Below are 18,058 nucleotides of genomic sequence, written 5' to 3'. Positions count from 1 at the left end.
CTGAGCCGTTAATACCTGATCCTAGCCCTTTTGAGGTTGAAAGTGCTATTGCAAAATTGAAATGGTATAAATCGCCAGGTAGTGATCAAATTCCAGCAGAACTTATTCAAGCAGGAGGCTAAATATTACATTCTAAGATCCACAACCTAATGAATTCTATTTGGCATAAGGAAGAGTTTTGTCTATTATTGTACCAGTTCACAAGAAGGGTGATAAAACTGACTGTTAGTAATTATCGGGGGATAACACTCTATCAACTTCATACAAACTTTTATCCAATATTGTTCTCTCAAGGTTAAGTCCATATATAGATGAAATTATTGGGGATCATCAGTTTGGGTTTTGACGTAACAGATCAACTACAGTTCATATCTTTTGCATTCATCAGATATTGGAGAAAAAATGGGACTGCAGTGAGACAGTACATTGGCTATTCATAGACGTGAGAAAAGCCTATGATTCAGTTAGGAAGTATTGTACAATATTCTGATAGAGTTTGGGATACCCATGAAACTAGTTAGGTTAATTAAAACGTATTTAAACGAAACATACAGGTATAGTAAAGTTTGTATAGGTAAACATTTTTCTGATAAATTTCCTATTCAGAATGGTATAAAACAAGGAGATGCTTTATCACCACTACTTTTCAACTTTGCTTTGGAATATGCCATTAGGAAGGTCCAAGCATTCCAGGTGGGACTGAAATTAAACGGGACACATCAGCTGTTGGCCTATGCCGATGATGTGAATCTACTGGGTGATAATGTAGATACCATAAAGAAAAACACACAAACTTTAATTTACACAAGTAAAGAGGTTGGTCTAGAAGTAAACACAGAGAAAACTAAGTTTATGTTGCTGTCTCGTCACCAAAATGCAAGGCAAGATCATGACATAAAGATAGGAAACAGATGTTTTGAAAATGTTGCACAGTTCAGATATTTGGGAACAGTGATAACAGATCGAAACCTGATTGAGGAAGAAATTAAGAGGAGATTGAACTCTGGTAATGCTTGCTACCATTCAGTCCAGAACCTTTTGTCTTCTTGTCTACTGTCCAAAAACATAAAAAATTAGAATATACAAAACTATAATTTTGCCAGTGGTTCTGTATGGGTGTGAAACTTGGTCTCTGACATTAAGGGAGGAACATAGACTGAGGGTGTTTGAGAACAGGGTGTTGAGGAGAATATTTGGACCAAAGAGAGATGAAGTGATAGGAGGTTGGAGAAAACTGCACAGTTAGGAGCTTCATAACTTGTACTCTTCTCCAAGCATAATTAGAATGATCAAGTCAAGGAGGGTGAGGTGGGCAGTGCATGTAGCATGAATGGGGGAGATGAATGCGTATAGGATATTGGTGGGGAAGCCAGAAGGAAAGATACCACTGGGAAGACCAAGGCGTAGGTGGGTGGACAATATTAAAATGGATCTTAGAGAGATAGGATGGCATGGTATGGATTGAATTGATTTGGCTCAGGATATGGACCAGTGGAGGGCTCTTGTGAACACAGTAATGAACCTTCAGGTTCCATAAAATGGTGGGAAATTCCTGAGTAGCTGCAGAATTGGTGGCTTCTCCAGAAGGGTTCAGCTCCATGAGTATGAATGAATGTATGAGGGGTAGGCCTTCTCGGCCCTTGCACCATGACCTACAGTGGTCTGTTGTGCTTCAGCTCCATGAGTAACTAACTAAGTATAAGGGTCATTTATGCATTTTAATTCACCTGTAAAATGGAAGAGAATTGTTTGATTTTTAAATTTAGCCAGAGGGTCTTTCAGAAATGCATTCACAAGAAACTCCTTTCCTAATGTTGTATTTTAGCGTCCTGTTGCACTGAGTTTCGTCCATGATATGTATGCAGTGTCCGTCTTTTAGTGCACTCAATTTCACTTGTTATTTCACAACATGTTTCGGCACTATAGTGCCATCATCATATGCGTTAATCTATTTCATTGCTTGCCATTATGTCATTGTAAAATTTAAAAAGTATTTAAAAATGTTCGTCAATTATAATAAATATTTATATACTAAAAACTTGTTAAGATTATTTATCTTATCTGTCCCAATTCTAACACCGCGCATAGTTCCACCACTATGGGAGTCATTCCTCTTACTCTCAGTGTATATCATGTCTCTCGTTGTATGTTCCCTGTTTGGTTGCGGGTGGTGTAATGTTGGATGTGTGTGTGTCTTCGTATTCCCTTCCTAAGTTGTGAGAGATAGAAACAAAAGGGAACTGTGTTTGTTTTTACCATAGTGTGCTGTATAAAATAAGTCAGTTCTTGGCTGTGTGTCAGCTGTAGAGTGCCCAAACTTGTGTTCACAGAGGTAATCTTATAAACCTTACGATGAACTGAAATGTTTAATATAACCATTGTTCCACAGGAAAGAGAAGTTTTGAATTGGAAATGGTGTGCCTGAAACTTGTGTTCACCAAAGCATATTCTGTACCATAAGGTAGAAAACTAAAGAAGTATATGTCTGTTTTTGTCAGTCCATGATACAGAAAAAGGATTTTTATTGTAACAGTAGCCACTGAGATTCAGAAATATGTTTGCAAGAAATGTCACATGTGTTCAGATAATCGTGTAGTATTCCAAAAGTATGAGTAAGAAAGACAAACTACAGAATGATTAATAAAATCATCTTGGCCTATCATCCGAGAAAGTTGGTGGAAAATTACAAACATTTCAGGGACCATCTTTGTCCCCATCATAAGGAGATGATTTTTTATTAACTTAAGCCACTGTGAAAGCTTCATATCTTACAGAATGCTTCTTTCTGTTAACATGTTCCTTAAGAAAATAATGAAATGATTGGATTTGTAATGTTCATCACAGGGTGCAGAAAATATCTTTACATAAAACTTAAGGAAAATGAATGAAAAATGAAATGGATTTATGTTCATAGGTATATTCTGAGAAAGGAATTGGAGCTTTCAAAGTGAGTCACAGAGTGATGTGAAGTGGGTCTGATAAAGGTAAAGTTGCTGCTCTGCTTAATTAAATGAGAACCATGCCATGAAGCAGGTCTACTACAGGTTTTAGTATATATTCATTGTGTTGTGTAATATCTGAAACTAAATAATGCTCATAAAATCCATACTCTTCACTGTTGGCAATAATGGGAATAAATATTTCACTATAGGATATTAAAAATACTGACTGCACTGAAACTAAATTATCCTGATATGTTATATAATGATGGAAATAATTCCTTTTAAATCACCTTTGTCTTAAAGCATATTTTCCAGTGATATCTCTAGTTATGTAACTACAGCATATTACATGCAGTTGGCTGTGCCTGTGCCTGTCCCTGTCCGATATGTACGTTGTGCGTTCAAGTTCTAAGGTCTCCAATTTTTTTCTCACACAATAACCATACAAACAATTTGAAACTTCTGTCACTTTTCAACGTAATGTCCCTGCAGCCATACACATTTTTCACAACGTCGACACCTTGATTCCATGGCCGCTGTGAACACTTCTGTAGAAGTCTGTTTTGACCACTGGAAAATCACGCTTTGTTTCAGGATTGAAAAACGGCATCCATGTCTCATCCATTGTCACAACTGATGAAAACAAAGTCCCATTCATGCCTTCATCACGTGTCAACATCGCCTGGCAAATTGCCATGCACAGCCTTGTGGTTGTCCACCAGAATTTGTGGCACCCACCTGGAGGACATTCGCAGGTCTTCATGCAGGATTGTGTGCACAGATCCCACGGAAATGCCAACTTTGGAGGCAATGTTTTCCACACTCAATCGGCGATCCTCCAAAACAACTTTCTCAACTTGGTCGAACATGTTGTCAGACCAGCTGGTGCAAGGCCGAGATTGTTTTGATTCGTTGTCACACGACATTCGGCCTTCTTTGAACTGTCACACCCACAAACGTACATTTTTCACATTCATGACACCATCACCACATGTCTCACTCAACTGGCGATGAATTTCAATGCGTGTCACGCCACGCAAGTGGAGAAAACGAATGATTACTCGCTGTTATTGTAACGAAAACGTCGCTGTTTTAAGTATCAAAAACACTGCTCACTCTCGCTGCCACCACTAGAGTTCTGTGTGCTGTACAGTGCTACCATCTCTGTCACGCATTCACAAAGAGTGCACACGTATTTTAAACTAAACCGCATGTGTCTATCTGCTCCCAGTCCTGAGAAAAAAAATCGGAGACCTTAGAACTTGAACGCCCCTCGTATTGTAGCATGTAGACCAGGTATGTCAAACTCAACTTGTACAGAGGGCCACCTCGGCCCTATAAATAATAGTCCAGGGCAGCACTTCAAAATAGAAATATACATTAGATTTTGATACAAGGAAATTTAATTTTATTTATTATTTAGGAATAATTTCAATATAATTACCTAAAGTGGAACACTTATATTTTGCCCCAAAATCAAACATGTAATTTTACCTTCTATTTCACGACAGAAATAAGTGATTTCCCATTTTTCTTGAAAAACACGGCTCTCACTTTCAGTAGTTCTTTTTTTGCTACTTGAATTTTTTGAAAGCGGCATTGCCCTTTAAAAGTTACTGTACATATACAAGAAAACTCGTAGTTGATAATTTAATGTTTAATTATAACCTTTATACATTCATCACAATGTAACATCAGCACTGGTCGCTGTGTGAAAATGAACTGAATGACAATGTACAAGAGACTAATGGACTAGTAGGAAGGTGTATCTTGTCTCAGTGGTCATAAAAGTGAAAGTTTGGTAGCAGCCCATTAGACAATGGCTGGGTGTTGCAAGCTAGTTTTTAAGGTAGAAATCCCTTGCATTTGTCTGTCAGTTGCCACCCTCCTTGCATTCTTACTACGCCTCCAAAAGGGATTCTTGGAAATACTTGGGGTGCGGATTTTAGTGCATTCATCAGTAATCTGTCAGACAATAATGTGGTAGTATTTCCATTTGCTTTCCACATCGCAGTACAACAGCCGTTCAAACCACTCTGGTCACGCCTGTTGCTATACGAACTTGAACCATCTCGAGCATCATTTGCTCTGTGCTTCAAGTCCCTGCTGATGACGCTGCTTCCGGCATCAGTTTTTGGTTTTTGGTGCCTCTCTTCGTCTCATGCCTACCCTTTGACCTGTCCAGCAAGGGAGGCCCTGCCAGTAGCTACGCTACCGCTGGTATAGCTCTCAGGGTCCTTGACATACTCAAACCCCCTCACCACCAATAGTTTGTCCTTCATGAACTTTACAAACCGTTAGTTGGACAAACCCTTCTGCAATTCTGAGAATCACTTTTCCTGCAGCCTGCTAATTTAGGTCTGCATGAGACCTCTTGTCTTCTGGTCTGTTGGAAAATTGTCTTTACAAAAAATATTTCTACTAAAATTTTAATATTGATTTTAATATCAATTAGCTCTAAAAGTTGAGGGGCTGCATGTTTGACATGGCTGATGTAGACCCATTGCTAGGTAATGACTTGTACATACTCAGCAGAGGAATGTGTCATGTATGTGGTGATGTCATGCAGCAGTAGAAGAGATGTTGTAGATGGTGTTTTCTGTGGGTCTGCTCCATAGCTGTATGACTTGACTGATTGAGTTCACTTCATTTAGTGAGTGCACTGCAGTTGAGTACTGTGGAGTGAAGTGATTTGTGAAGTGTAGTAACGAGTTGTAGAAATGTGCAGTAAATCCAATTACCAATCCAAACTCCATCTGTAGTCACCAATACATGCGACAGTATGTATGATTTATTTCCCTATCTTCATCTGTTTCAGAGGAACATAGCAGTACTTAGTTTACATGAAAAAAATATGGTCAGAAACAGTGATTTTAATTTTGCAGTTTTCTTATACCCTAAGAGTTAGCACAAGAAAATGGCTGTCAGAAGTGTAATTGTAATGTATATATTGAGCATGTGGATATTTGCTTGCTGGTGGAAATATCAAAGGGTCCCATAGGAATTTATAATCATTCAAAGTATTTATTCAGAGAAAATATTTATTTTCCAGTATAGCACTGTTAAGATGAGCTGTGTGATTTGAGGTTTTCATGGCAGTGGTAGTTTAGATTGTGACCTGGCCTGTGAGACTGTATAGTCATGTATGGGTTTACCAACATTTTGAACTAAATTCAGTCTTGCTGCAGTCTTCCTGATACGTGTATACTGAAAAGAAAGGTAATCACTGTAACTGTACGTTGACATTTTTGTTGCCCCTTCATACAAACAGAAAGCTCCTGTGGCTTGTGTACCAACTGGTGTGAAACACTTGCATCAGAAAGCTCTGGAATATGATATTGGAATTTATTTTGAAGCCAATGGACATGGAACTGTTATATTCAGTGACTTTGCTACCAAACGTATCTGCTGTGCTGCTGAAGAACCAAGGTTTGGATTTAATGTGTATTTTTATGTTTTAAAAATCCTTCAGTATTTAAATGCTATAAATGGCTGTTACTAACACACTGGGTTCTGGTAAAGTTATCTCATATGCCTTTCATCAGTAGGCATATTGTCTGGTTTTAGGTTATGTTCAAATGGCCGAACCACAGAAAATATCGATGACTCAGACTCCTGGAGTAGTCTTGGCTTATCTCTAGTGCACAAGGCATGAAGAGAAAAGTAAATTTTAAAAATGCTCATCATTATTGAAACTAAACAGTTGTCATCTCATGTACCTTCCAAAACAGAGAAGATTCAAATGTATAAGCAATATATATTTGCCTCTTGTTTTATATGGTTATGAGATATGGTGTCTTATTCACTAATTGAACCAACTTCATGGTATGCAGTCTTCCTTGAAAGGATACTATATCAAAATGTGAAGAAATTCCTCTCTTCCATGGGGTATGAATGTTCACCAGTGTGTGTACCATAGTAGTCTCTTAGTATGAGGGAATATCGCATATTTCCTGCATCTGGAAAGAGATCACTAAGAAACATTGGGGTTGAACTGGGAATGAAGATTTTACATAATGAGGAACTTCAAGATTTACACTTTTGTAGCATTAATAAGGGAGCCAGGATAGCGTAGTCGGTAAAAATGTACTTTAATCAGGGATATTACACTGAATTGGGCATGTAGCTTGGATAGTAAGAACTGTAAATTACTACAGAAAATTGATGAGGTACTTGGAATGTGACCTGTTGAAAGAATGAAACAGAGATTGGATGAAAATATTAATATGGATATTAAATGAAAATTAGTTTTGAGAGTACAGGACAGCCTCCAGTGGCAACATTGTTATTAGAGGTGTTATCCTTAGTTTATTACATCATTTTTACTGATCATATGTGAACAAAAATGTATTGCATTCAGTACTCACATTGTATCATGTTAACAGCTTACCTAAAAAGCAACTGTGTGCCATAAGAACACTTGCAGCCATAATAGAGGCCATAAACCAAACAGTTGGTGATGCAATATCAGACTTGTTGATTTTGGAAACTGTTCTGCATGCTAGAGGCTGGAGCATACAGGATTGGGAAGCTGCATACACTGACTTACCCAATAGACAACTCAAAGTGACTCTGAAGGTAGGGGAATAGTGTTAGTGTCTTATGCTGAGTATGTAAGTGATGAAACATCCCTCACTGGTCTCATTGAGCATGTGGGATAATGATTCTGTTTACTGAAACTGTTGTATAAGGGGTGGGCCTTCTCGGCCCTTGCACCACAACCTACAGTGATCTATTTTGCTTTACTGAAACTGTTAGTCATCATCATGAACCCTGAACTCCCTTAGGTGTCTTAGATTTCCTTAACCCATTCATTTGTCCATGTTTTGGTATTCTGTTTGTCTATGTTCTTTATGTGTGTTGTAGCTAATTATTGGGTAGTTTTTAATGTCATTGATATTGTTGGAAACATTAATTTTGTTTCTATTGTCTCTGATTCATTGGTGACCTAATTTTGTAATACTACAGATCATGAAACCCTCATTTGTGTGGCTTTCAATGTAAATTTTCTTAAATATCCATGCCTGAAAACTGCATTCCAAAGTTTCTTTTGCTCTGGTGTTATGCATTGTTATTTTGGTTTCTAATAATGTTAGTCATTTGTTTTGTTAAGATTGTACTGGATCTAGTTGCTGGTTACGGCACTTGAATTATGTCAAATGCAGGAGATTATTGTAGGTTATGTTCAAGAAACCAGCAGTTGTGTAGAGCCAGTAACATGTTTGAGAACAGGGTGCTGGGGAGAGTACGTATATATAAGAGGGAGCAAGTGACAGAAGGCTGGAAATAGGTCCATAATGAAGATTTTCATAATTTGTAAAAGACTTTCTGAGTCCATCTAGTAATATGTCTATAATGTAGTTAGCTTGCAAAAGCAGATTTGTACCTACAATAAGAGCATATCATGGCTAATAATGAGATGTGCAAAACAGCAAGGAATGCAGTTAGAAGATGTGTTTGTAATGTGCAGTGTGAGATCTGTAGATACCACACAGTTACTGACAAGTAGTAGCCCATGACTGGAGAATATAATTTTTAAAGTTTTAAAAGAAAGGAAATATTCATACTTATAGGAAGGCATTTACATGTTGGAATACAGTGCAAAATTCAGACATTTGATAGTTCTCTTTATTTTCCTATTGCAGGATCGAAGAGTGATCGAAACAACAGATGCAGAGAGGAAAAGTGTGGCTCCTCCAGGACTCCAAGATCAGATCAACTTGTTTGTTAGAAATGTGCCAAATGGTAGAGCATTTGTCAGGTATGACAATCAGGGTTAGATCTAGTTGGCTCTGTTAAGTTTGAATGACTGGTTATTTAATGACAGTTTAATGATTAGAGAAATGTTTAACCTTGTAATACTAAGGAGATGAAGGTGAAGATTTAATGACAGTTTAATGATTAGAGAAATGTTTAACCTTGTAATACTAAGGAGATGAAGGTGAAGATTGTAGATGCCAAATACATGTTCCATTCATTTCACCGCAAATCCAACATAGACTAGGGGGAAATGAAATTGGGATTCTAAAAGTGGAAATCTGTCCTCCAAATTTTTAATGCATCAAACGTGGCATAGCAGTTCATTCACATCAGTGTCGTCATCCATTGATGTTTTCATTTGGATGGGTTTCCTTTTGACAAATTCTCCTCCATTCTTTGATGTCCTCCTACAAGTGCTTCTCTTGTACCTGTATCCACAGCATCATTCTTGTCTTTAGTCTCTACCTAGTCCCCAGTTATCCCAAGAGTTGCCTACTCAACATCATTTTTCGTTATCAAAGGAGTATGGCTTCTGTGCATAACACATATCTACAACACTGTATTATTAAATTGTCACAATTCACTATTTTAATATCCTGTCTGTGGGTTTTTGGATTTTATCCCTACTTATTTTTTAATACTGTATAGAAACTTAATCTCTTCTGCTTGTAATCTGTGAGGATCTGTCATGGCACATTGGGCAGTGCTTGTGCATCAGTAGTTTGCCAAACATAATACTGCAATACTTCATCATTTACTGCATTGTCTAGATCTTGTTCTGTGTGGGGTGAATGAGGGACAGACTAGAGGAATAAAAACCTCAAGAATAGATGAGTTTAAAGTGGCTTCAGTGGTCATTCATGTTAACTTCAGAAATGTTTTAAGCACGTGTACAGGTGCTGTCTATGGGTATCTTGGTGTCATCTAATTAGAGGTACAGCTCGTGTCCCACAACTTTAAAAGCTACCAAGAACACCAGGTNATTTTCTCTGTGCTTCAAGTCGCCGCTGATGACGCTGCTTCCGGCATCAGTTTTCGGTGTCTCTCTTCGTCTGATGCCTACCCTTTGACCTGTCCAGCAAGGGAGGCCCTGCCAGTAGCTACGCTACCGCTGGTATAGCTCTCAGGGTCCTTGGCATACTCAAACACCCTCACCACGATAAGGTGGAGACACCAACGAGTGGTAACAATAGGCATTGTAATGTTATTGACTGAAAGCCTTAAAATTATGAGGCATTAAAGCCCTTCTGATCACAGCCATAACCCTCTTGTAAATTCTATTTGAAGTGGAAGTAAATTCAGATGCTATTCTACATTCTTAATTTTTCACAGTTCGTTGCTAGCTCCTTTCATATAAATTTTCTGGGTGTTAGATAGGATCTTTTTCATCCCATCATATCAGTAAGTCATGACACATGACTCCTATGCCATCTCTGTTTATCAGAGCCAGTCTCATGTTATGCAACTGTGTTCCAAAGAATTCATCCTTCTGCTGCTGTACATATCTGTTAGGACATTATTTTCATGTCATTTTGTCCAGTAAAATTTCCGAGATATGGAAACTATTCTGTGGGGACATCCCACATAGCACACTGTTTCCACCGGTCTTTTAGACAGCACTCACTCCTTCGTGAATATCGCATTGCCGGATGTCTCGTTCGTATTTATACCAGCACACACTGCAAATTTCTGCTCCTCATTTTCGCTAGCCAATCAGCGCTCTGCAAATTGTTGCTCCTCAATTGCAAGTTTCGCTCCGCCCACCGAGCATTGTATAAAAGGCGGAGCACAACGCTTGCAAGTCTACAGTCAGTTCTCAATCAGTACATCAGCAGTCTTCAAGCAGTCTACAAGCAACAAGCAATCAGCACACTTCGTCGCCAGTGCTCGGTCTACGGAGGCATCGGCGCTTTGCTGCGCCAGACATGACTGCCACAACTGTCTGGCGGTCACACCCGACTCACTGGGCAACTAGGCCACCTCGATTCACTGGTAGTCATGTCCGACACACTGGGCAACTGGCGTAGCTACCGCCTCTCCGCTCCAGCGACCGTGCTCGATGACCAGACTTCCACCAACAGCTGCCGCGCTGCGATTAAGCAACCTCCACCATCTGCCGCACTGCGGCCAGTCCACACACCGCAACCAACATCCCTTCCTACCGGCGCACGCCGCGCTACTTCACCAGTCAAGCATCTCAGCAACCAACGGTCCTTTTCAGGACCTACAACTGTTTCGAAGAAGTGGGTTGTCATTGAAGTAACGACACAGACAAAAACCCTACAATTCATTTTGTGGCAGAGTTTATATAAGAATGCAGTGTAATACTTGTCCTTTCAGATGTACCATTACAAATTTAATTTATTTTTAGCAACAAAATGCCCCCCTCCCCAGTAAAGAAGATATTTGTGTATGCATGTGTGAGAATGACTTTTCTAGCTCAAGATCAGGCCAAAAAAATTGAGAACTGAGATGAGAATACGTATTTTCTCTAGTAGACCATTTTTCCGCTGAAACCACAATTTATGCCATTGCCCACTTTTCACATTGCACTAAACTGTACTACTGTATTCACTCAAATGGAAGATGATTCCAAATGTAAGACAGTCCTACACTAAGAAACATGGATGGACCTCAAATCTGACATCCTTAAATGGCATGTAGACCTGTTGCTGGGCAGTGACTGTGAAAGAAGCAGCTCAGTAACAGCTTCACAAATGAGCATGTTTGCACAGCAACAGTTGGAAACAGTAACAGAGGAACAGTGTTTCCTGTGTGATTGATGCCAAGATGTTATAAGCAGGAGTGAGTTAGTTGTGAGGCAGTCACCAGCCAGTAAGAACGTGAGAATGGAAGCAGAGGACATTGTTGGGATCCTTCACCAGGCAACGACTGGTGAAGACACAGCAGGCTGAGAAGACCTAGTGTGAACTGTAGTAAGAAGTTGTGTAAAAAGTTAAACAGTTCGTCCACTGTGACTGGTGAAGATTTTTCTTATTTCAATTTTTCATGCCCTTACATGTTTCGGTCATGTAAGGGCATGAAAAATTGAAATAAGAAAAATCTTCATCAGTCACACTGGACAGAACTGTTTAACTTTTTATAATATTGTTAGTGTGATGGATCAGAATGAAACAAATCAAAGTTGTGTAAGTGTGCAATAAATCTGGTTACCAATCCAAACCCCCTTCTATAAAAGGTAAAGTTGTCCCTGTGCTTACTAATTAAGCACTACACCATGAAGGTGTATGGGGGGAGTGGATGTATAGATCACATTTTTCTTGACTTCTTCACTAGTTGGAGATGAGTGGTTAGCTTCACGCCCCAGCTGCTTTACCCCCAGTACCCATTGGATAGGATGTTAGGTGGACCCAGAGCCGGTTTGGAGGATGTGGAGTAGAGAAAAGCCAGTCACTATACTGACTATGCTATCCTGGCTTAACCCTGTCTATAGTCACTCTAAAATCGTGACAAGTATTATTTATTTTCTTAAGAGCACTGTTGGTTTAATGTTTCAGACCAATTTTCATCAGCTGTTCTACATCCCTTTGATTGATACCTGATTATCAGTACCACAGGGACCTGTGCCTTGAACGTAATATTTTGAATCAGTGACATGCTCATATATGTTGATGGTTTTGCACCATCTGCCAATTCAATCAATATTTCATTCAGTCTGATGTTTTATGAGAACATCATCGTTTTTTATTTGTTTCATTCTGGTCCATCACACTAACAATATTATAAAAGATAAAACAATTCTGTCCAGTGTGACTGGTGAATTTTTATTTCAATTCTTCATGCCCTTACATGTTTCGGTCCTTAGAGACAATCATCAGAGGGTTTCCAAACTGTATCGATGTCCCTCTGATGATGGTCTCTAAGGACCGAAACATGTAAGGGCATGAAGAATTGAAATAAAAATTCACCAGTCACACTGGACGGAATTGTTAGGTGGCATATTAGAATACTCTGGTATCTTATTGGCATTGCCTGTTTGGCTTAGTAGGTAACAATGAATTATATTTTTCTGAGAGGCAAGAAATTTCTCCACGAAGTGGAATAGCAGATTGTTGCAAAGTGAAGTTTTTTACTGTAAAGAAAATCCCTTTCTACAAATCATTTGTACACAACAACCTGTGCTGGCCTTAAATTCCTGCTGCTTCTTGAATTTAATAATGTTGCATGAAATAAATACATGGACTGAATGACAATAAACAATAGCTATCACATAGAACTCACTTTCTCTTGTATCCACCTTTGGATATTAGCCTCAGAAACACTATTTTCTTATGCATTACAGTTGTTTGTTCTGCATATTTAATTGCTATAATCCTAAGGTTTGCATTATAACTGTGTCTGATACATTTAACATATTGTTCTTCTGCACTACTTCCTCTTTTCTTGGCATGAATCTGTCATGTTTATGGCAATGGACACATTTCATGACATCCTGTATTGGGGACTTGCCAATTTTATTTATTGACCTATATGGTACTTTGGCCACTCATGGCTTCTAACCTTGACATATATTTTTCTTGCTTCCTACTCTCATAGCACAGTACACTGCAAACTTTAGCATGAACCTACTAAAAGCTGTTTGTATATGTATGAATGTTGACCAGTAGTGTTGTTAACCCTTAAAATAAGAATAAAACCTTACCTTCCATTTGGTTAATACAATACTTATCCCTTTTTACATTAGGTGCCAACGTGTTAAACAAAAGGAATTACCAGAAAATTCTTGAAGTTGAAGACTGAAAAATAAATGTTCAAATCAAGACCAAGAATTTTCTATTGTATTTCAAAACTCTGAGATACATGCATGCCTAATTTTCATTGTAAACAAAGTGAAACTAATCAGGCAATAAAATACTGTGGGAATAATTTAAAATCTAATATTGTAGTCACTCATACACGTGACAGTACTGTAAAGTTTTTACTATTTTGAAATCTGTACATTATCCCTTCAATAGAAACCTTAGAATAAAGAGGTTTAACTGTGAATGGTCACCCCAAATAACAGTATATGTTATCTTTTGCGCAGACCTTCAGGAACAGAAGACATTGTTCGAGTTTATGCTGAGGCAGACACACAAGCTAATGCTGATCAACTAGCACTTCAGGTTGCTTCTGCTGTATATCAGCTGGCAGGGGGAGTAGGCAGTCCTCCTGCATTGGAGTGACAACACAGCAGGTGCAGTAGCTTGTATCTGGTGAAGGGATGGAACTTGCTGCTGATTACAAAATGGTAATGACTGTATTTCCTCTTCCCTTTGCATATATAAAGTGTAATAGGATTGACATCTAACATTTAGAGCCTTGGCCATTTTATGTATGTAATATGTAAATGCCTGGATATTTTTGACATAGAATAAAAAAATTATGCAATAATAAATATAACTCTTAATGTATGGGATTTGGGGGCAATTTTGGGATCATGAAGAAGAGTAGGATACAGATTTTTCATGTTTGTATGCTTCATAGTTCCTCAATAAAACACCTGAAACTGCTTGAAAAATGAAGACTACAAATTATTACATGAATGAGTGCTTTGGAGAACAAAGTACAGGTGACAAGAGGTGCTGTACCTCTTCATCAGAATGGAACTTCTTTCCTCCCATCGCCCCTTTGAGTGGCCCAAACATGTGGTAATCACTTGGGGCTAGGTCTGGTGAGTATGGCAGATGTGGAAGACACTCAAAGTGCAAGTCTTGGATTGTTGCAACTGTTGCACAGGCAGTATGGGGCCGAGCACTGTCATGTTGCAAAAGGACACCTCTAATCAAAAGTCCACGTCGCTTTGATCTGACTGCAGGTTGAAGATGATTCTTCAAGAGATCTGAATATGAGGCACTGGTGTTCCCCCCAGGCATGCAGTAAGTATATAGGTTTCACTGATTGTCAAAAATGATCACTGTATTGAAGAAATATTTTACTTCATAGAATGTTACAAAAGACAAACTTTGATGCGGCTAATATTAACTTTCACTGGCTGTGGGTTGCATTTTTCATAAACTGTCATACCAGCACAATGGTAAATAGACTGAGACATGGTGATTGTAGAGACTAAGCCACAGGGTACTCAGGACTGTAATTATCCTAACACATAGTACCTTGTAGAATGCACAATGGTTTGAAACAAAGAAATGCTTTGCTACCATAATTTTTCAACTTTGGTTTAGAATATGCTATTAGAAAGGTACAAGAAAATCCAAAGAACCTGGATTTAAATGGGACCTATCAGATGTCTGTCTGTACTGATTAATTGGATATACATAAATGCCATATAAAGAGAATCTGTTAGAGATAATAAGGAGGTTGATCCAGAAGTTAATGCACAGAAGACTAATGTTGGTGTGTCACTTCAATGGAAGAATGTTGAGGATGTTGAGATATTTAGTGACTTAAAAGGGACTAAGGGACAGGAGGCTGAAGAATACACTGTGAGGCGGTAATTTAATGTGTAATTTACTGTGGTAGAGAGCGACATATGAATTACAGTGTGTTAAGAATTCCTACCTGATCTTGAACAACAACAAAGAGGCAAGTGACCATTTACATAATACCGATGTCTTTGTGGATTATCTTTACACAAAATGACCTATGAATCAAGGTCACAGTCACAGCTAGAGTACTTTGGCCTTGACCTTTGTGACCAGTATCCAGACAGGAGCAACATGAATATTAACAAGTGACACGAAAGACATTGTCATGTTGCAGCTCAAGTTTCTGACACTTATCAGCATCACCTACCTGGCAGGCAGAAAGTTAACATGTACTTTAGAGGAATAATGAAATTATGACTCAGACAACAGTCAGGGAAGAATAGCAGCAGTACAATTGGAACAGTAGGAACTTATTTTAAATCCCTGTAAACACAACTGCACAACAAATCCATGTGAAATATTAATCCTGTGATAATCAGCAATCGTGTTAGTAAAATTTCTGGATCGACATTTCCAAAGGAGCTGAAGTAGCTCAGTCGCTACATTCAGACCAGTTTTAGGACCCACCCCAGCTCTTCCTGGGGTTCAAGCAGCCAGGCCATGAAGCTGACCACCTAGTGCCATAGGTCATGGTGTGGTACTTCATTGGTAAAGCTTAGACACTTTACCTTTTCTTTTCTAAGGGAAGTTCTCAAGAAATGTAACCTCACCCAATGAGCCACAGGAGTAGCAACACTAAGGATCAAGTTCTGTTGTGATTATTCAGTGAACAAGAGGGTGATAGCTACAGTTTGTGGCAGCACTATGTTATGTACATATTCACAGAATATGTAGTTACACTTACAGAGCGAGCCATGAGGACTGCACTATAACATTTACTGCAGGAGAATAAGCGATGACAGTGGTAAACGAACTGTGAAACCAGCCTCACTCCTGAGGCACAGTACAGTACTGTCGCCAATTATTATTTGGGTGATCATATCTAGGAAAATGGGACGGGGAAGGTATGTGTCACACATATAACAGATGAGCAAGTCAGGAAAACCTAATACATGGTGGGGCACAGAAACTTCCTTTTTGTGAAGACTCATTGTGAAGGGAGGGGAGGTAGCAGAAAAGTGGGGATAGGCTCGGTGAACGCAGCAGTCACAGAAGTTTCTGTCTAATACCCCTCAGTAAGAAACATAAGGTGGATGAGTGAGCAGCATGCGTTTGCTGTTGAAGCCTATTTTTTTTAACAACCATTCCTACGTGGCGGTGCGGCGTGCGTTTCGTACTCACTTCGGAATTAAGCCCAGAGGTCCGGTTCCCGACCAGAAATCGATTGTTTTGTGGGTAGAGAACTTTAGGACAACTGGGAGTGTGGTGAAANNNNGATGCCATAAAATGTGGAGGCAGTTTGACAGTCAATTTTGAGATCTCCAAGACGCTCCACTCGCAAACATGCAGTCGCCCTAGACATCCAGTCGTTCAATGCGCCGAATTCTTCACGAATATCTTCATTTCCATCCCTATAAGATGGTTGTTGTGCAAGAATTGTCACCACGTGATTTCCAGAACCGAATAATGGCACGTGAAACGTTATTGGAAATTTTACCCCCTGACACACTTGTTTTCTTTAGTGATGAGGCACATTTTCACCTATCTGGATATGTCAACAAGCAGAATATGCACCATTGGAGTGGTAACAATCCCAGACAGCTCTATGAGAGGCCACTTCACAGTGATAATGTGACAGTATGGTGTGCGTTGTCAAGAGTTGGAGTTATTGGCCCTTATTTTTTTTTAAGAGGACAGTCATGCAATTACTGTCAATTCACAGCAGTATGTGGACACGATTAAAAACTTTTTCGAACCAGCTCTTGAAGAAATGCATTTAGGAAATGTCTGGTTTCAACAGGATGGTGCCACAGCCTGAGCTTCGATGACAGTTTTGAGGGCAAAGTTCCCCAGACAGCTCATCTCGCTTCGAGGTGACATCCCATGGGCAGCGCACTCACCTGATCTACCACCGTGATTTTTTATTATGGGGATACCTCAAGGCAGAGGTTTTTAAACATCACCCCACAAACCTGCTTCAGCTGAAGAATGTTATTCGGCAGAAGTAGCCCAAATTCCGGTGCACATGTTGGAACATGCAGAGGGGAACTTCAGGAAACGGTTGCATCAGTGCATAGAGAACGGCGGCCACCACCTTCAAGATATTTTGTTTAAAACTACATGATTTAAAACTTTAAAGTATGTTCTTTCATTAGCTAAACATAAATTTTGTCTATCAGCAATAATTTTTCTTTTATTTGCCTTTAAAAAAAGGAAGTTTCTGCACCCCATTCTGTATTATAAGAGTGTGCACTGGAAAGGATTAAGTGCTGGGCTCTTGTGAACATGGTAATGAGCAAAAAAGCAGGAAATATCTTGACTGAATGACTTGTGGCTTCTCAAGAAAAACTCTACCCCATAGTTTGTCCCATCATTGTCACAGAGGAGCTCTACATGAATTTATACACAATCTTCTGAGCTACTATTAGCTTTTCAAGGACTCAATCTATATAGTAATTACATTTTATAGCCCCTAGAAACTGCAGAATGAAGCGTTTTCAGGCATTCTGACTATCCCTATGTATCAGCTGATTTCTTCAGTTTTGCTGACAGGTGAAAGCACATTAAAGCAAGTGACAATGGCTACCATTTGCATGGTATCTTCTTTACAGTACTGTAATATGGAATATTTTGTTTTAAAACTTTCCTGTTTGTGCATCATTTACAATATACGAGGGAGGACCCAAAAATAACCGGAATTTATTTTTATTTTTTATTTTTGCATTTTTATTGAACTGTATATTAGTCCCCTTCAGAGTATTGTCCATGTGCATTAATGCACTTGTCCCACTGCTTTTGCCACTGCTC

At 39.0% G+C, this 18,058-nt stretch overlaps 1 protein-coding gene across 1 annotated transcript in view; it reads left to right on the top strand.

Annotated features, from left to right (window-relative positions):
* Positions 1–14,225, top strand: part of LOC111868187 (phosphoacetylglucosamine mutase) — a 41,607-nt gene extending 27,382 nt beyond the window's left edge. The window contains exons 9-12 of the mRNA XM_023858621.2: positions 6,214–6,371; positions 7,328–7,520; positions 8,588–8,703; positions 13,750–14,225. Coding sequence (XP_023714389.1) covers positions 6,214–6,371; positions 7,328–7,520; positions 8,588–8,703; positions 13,750–13,888 — 606 coding nt within the window. The 3' untranslated portion in view covers positions 13,889–14,225. The remainder of the gene's footprint in view (positions 1–6,213; positions 6,372–7,327; positions 7,521–8,587; positions 8,704–13,749) is intronic.
* The last annotated feature ends 3,833 nt before the right edge of the window (positions 14,226–18,058 follow it).

This window comes from Cryptotermes secundus, unplaced genomic scaffold (genome assembly GCF_002891405.2).
Source record: "Cryptotermes secundus unplaced genomic scaffold, Csec_1.0 scaffold52, whole genome shotgun sequence".
NCBI classification, from domain to species: domain Eukaryota; kingdom Metazoa; phylum Arthropoda; class Insecta; order Blattodea; family Kalotermitidae; genus Cryptotermes; species Cryptotermes secundus.
The sequence above is the reverse complement of the archived record's forward strand: the minus strand, read 5'-3'. Positions and strand labels throughout refer to the sequence as shown.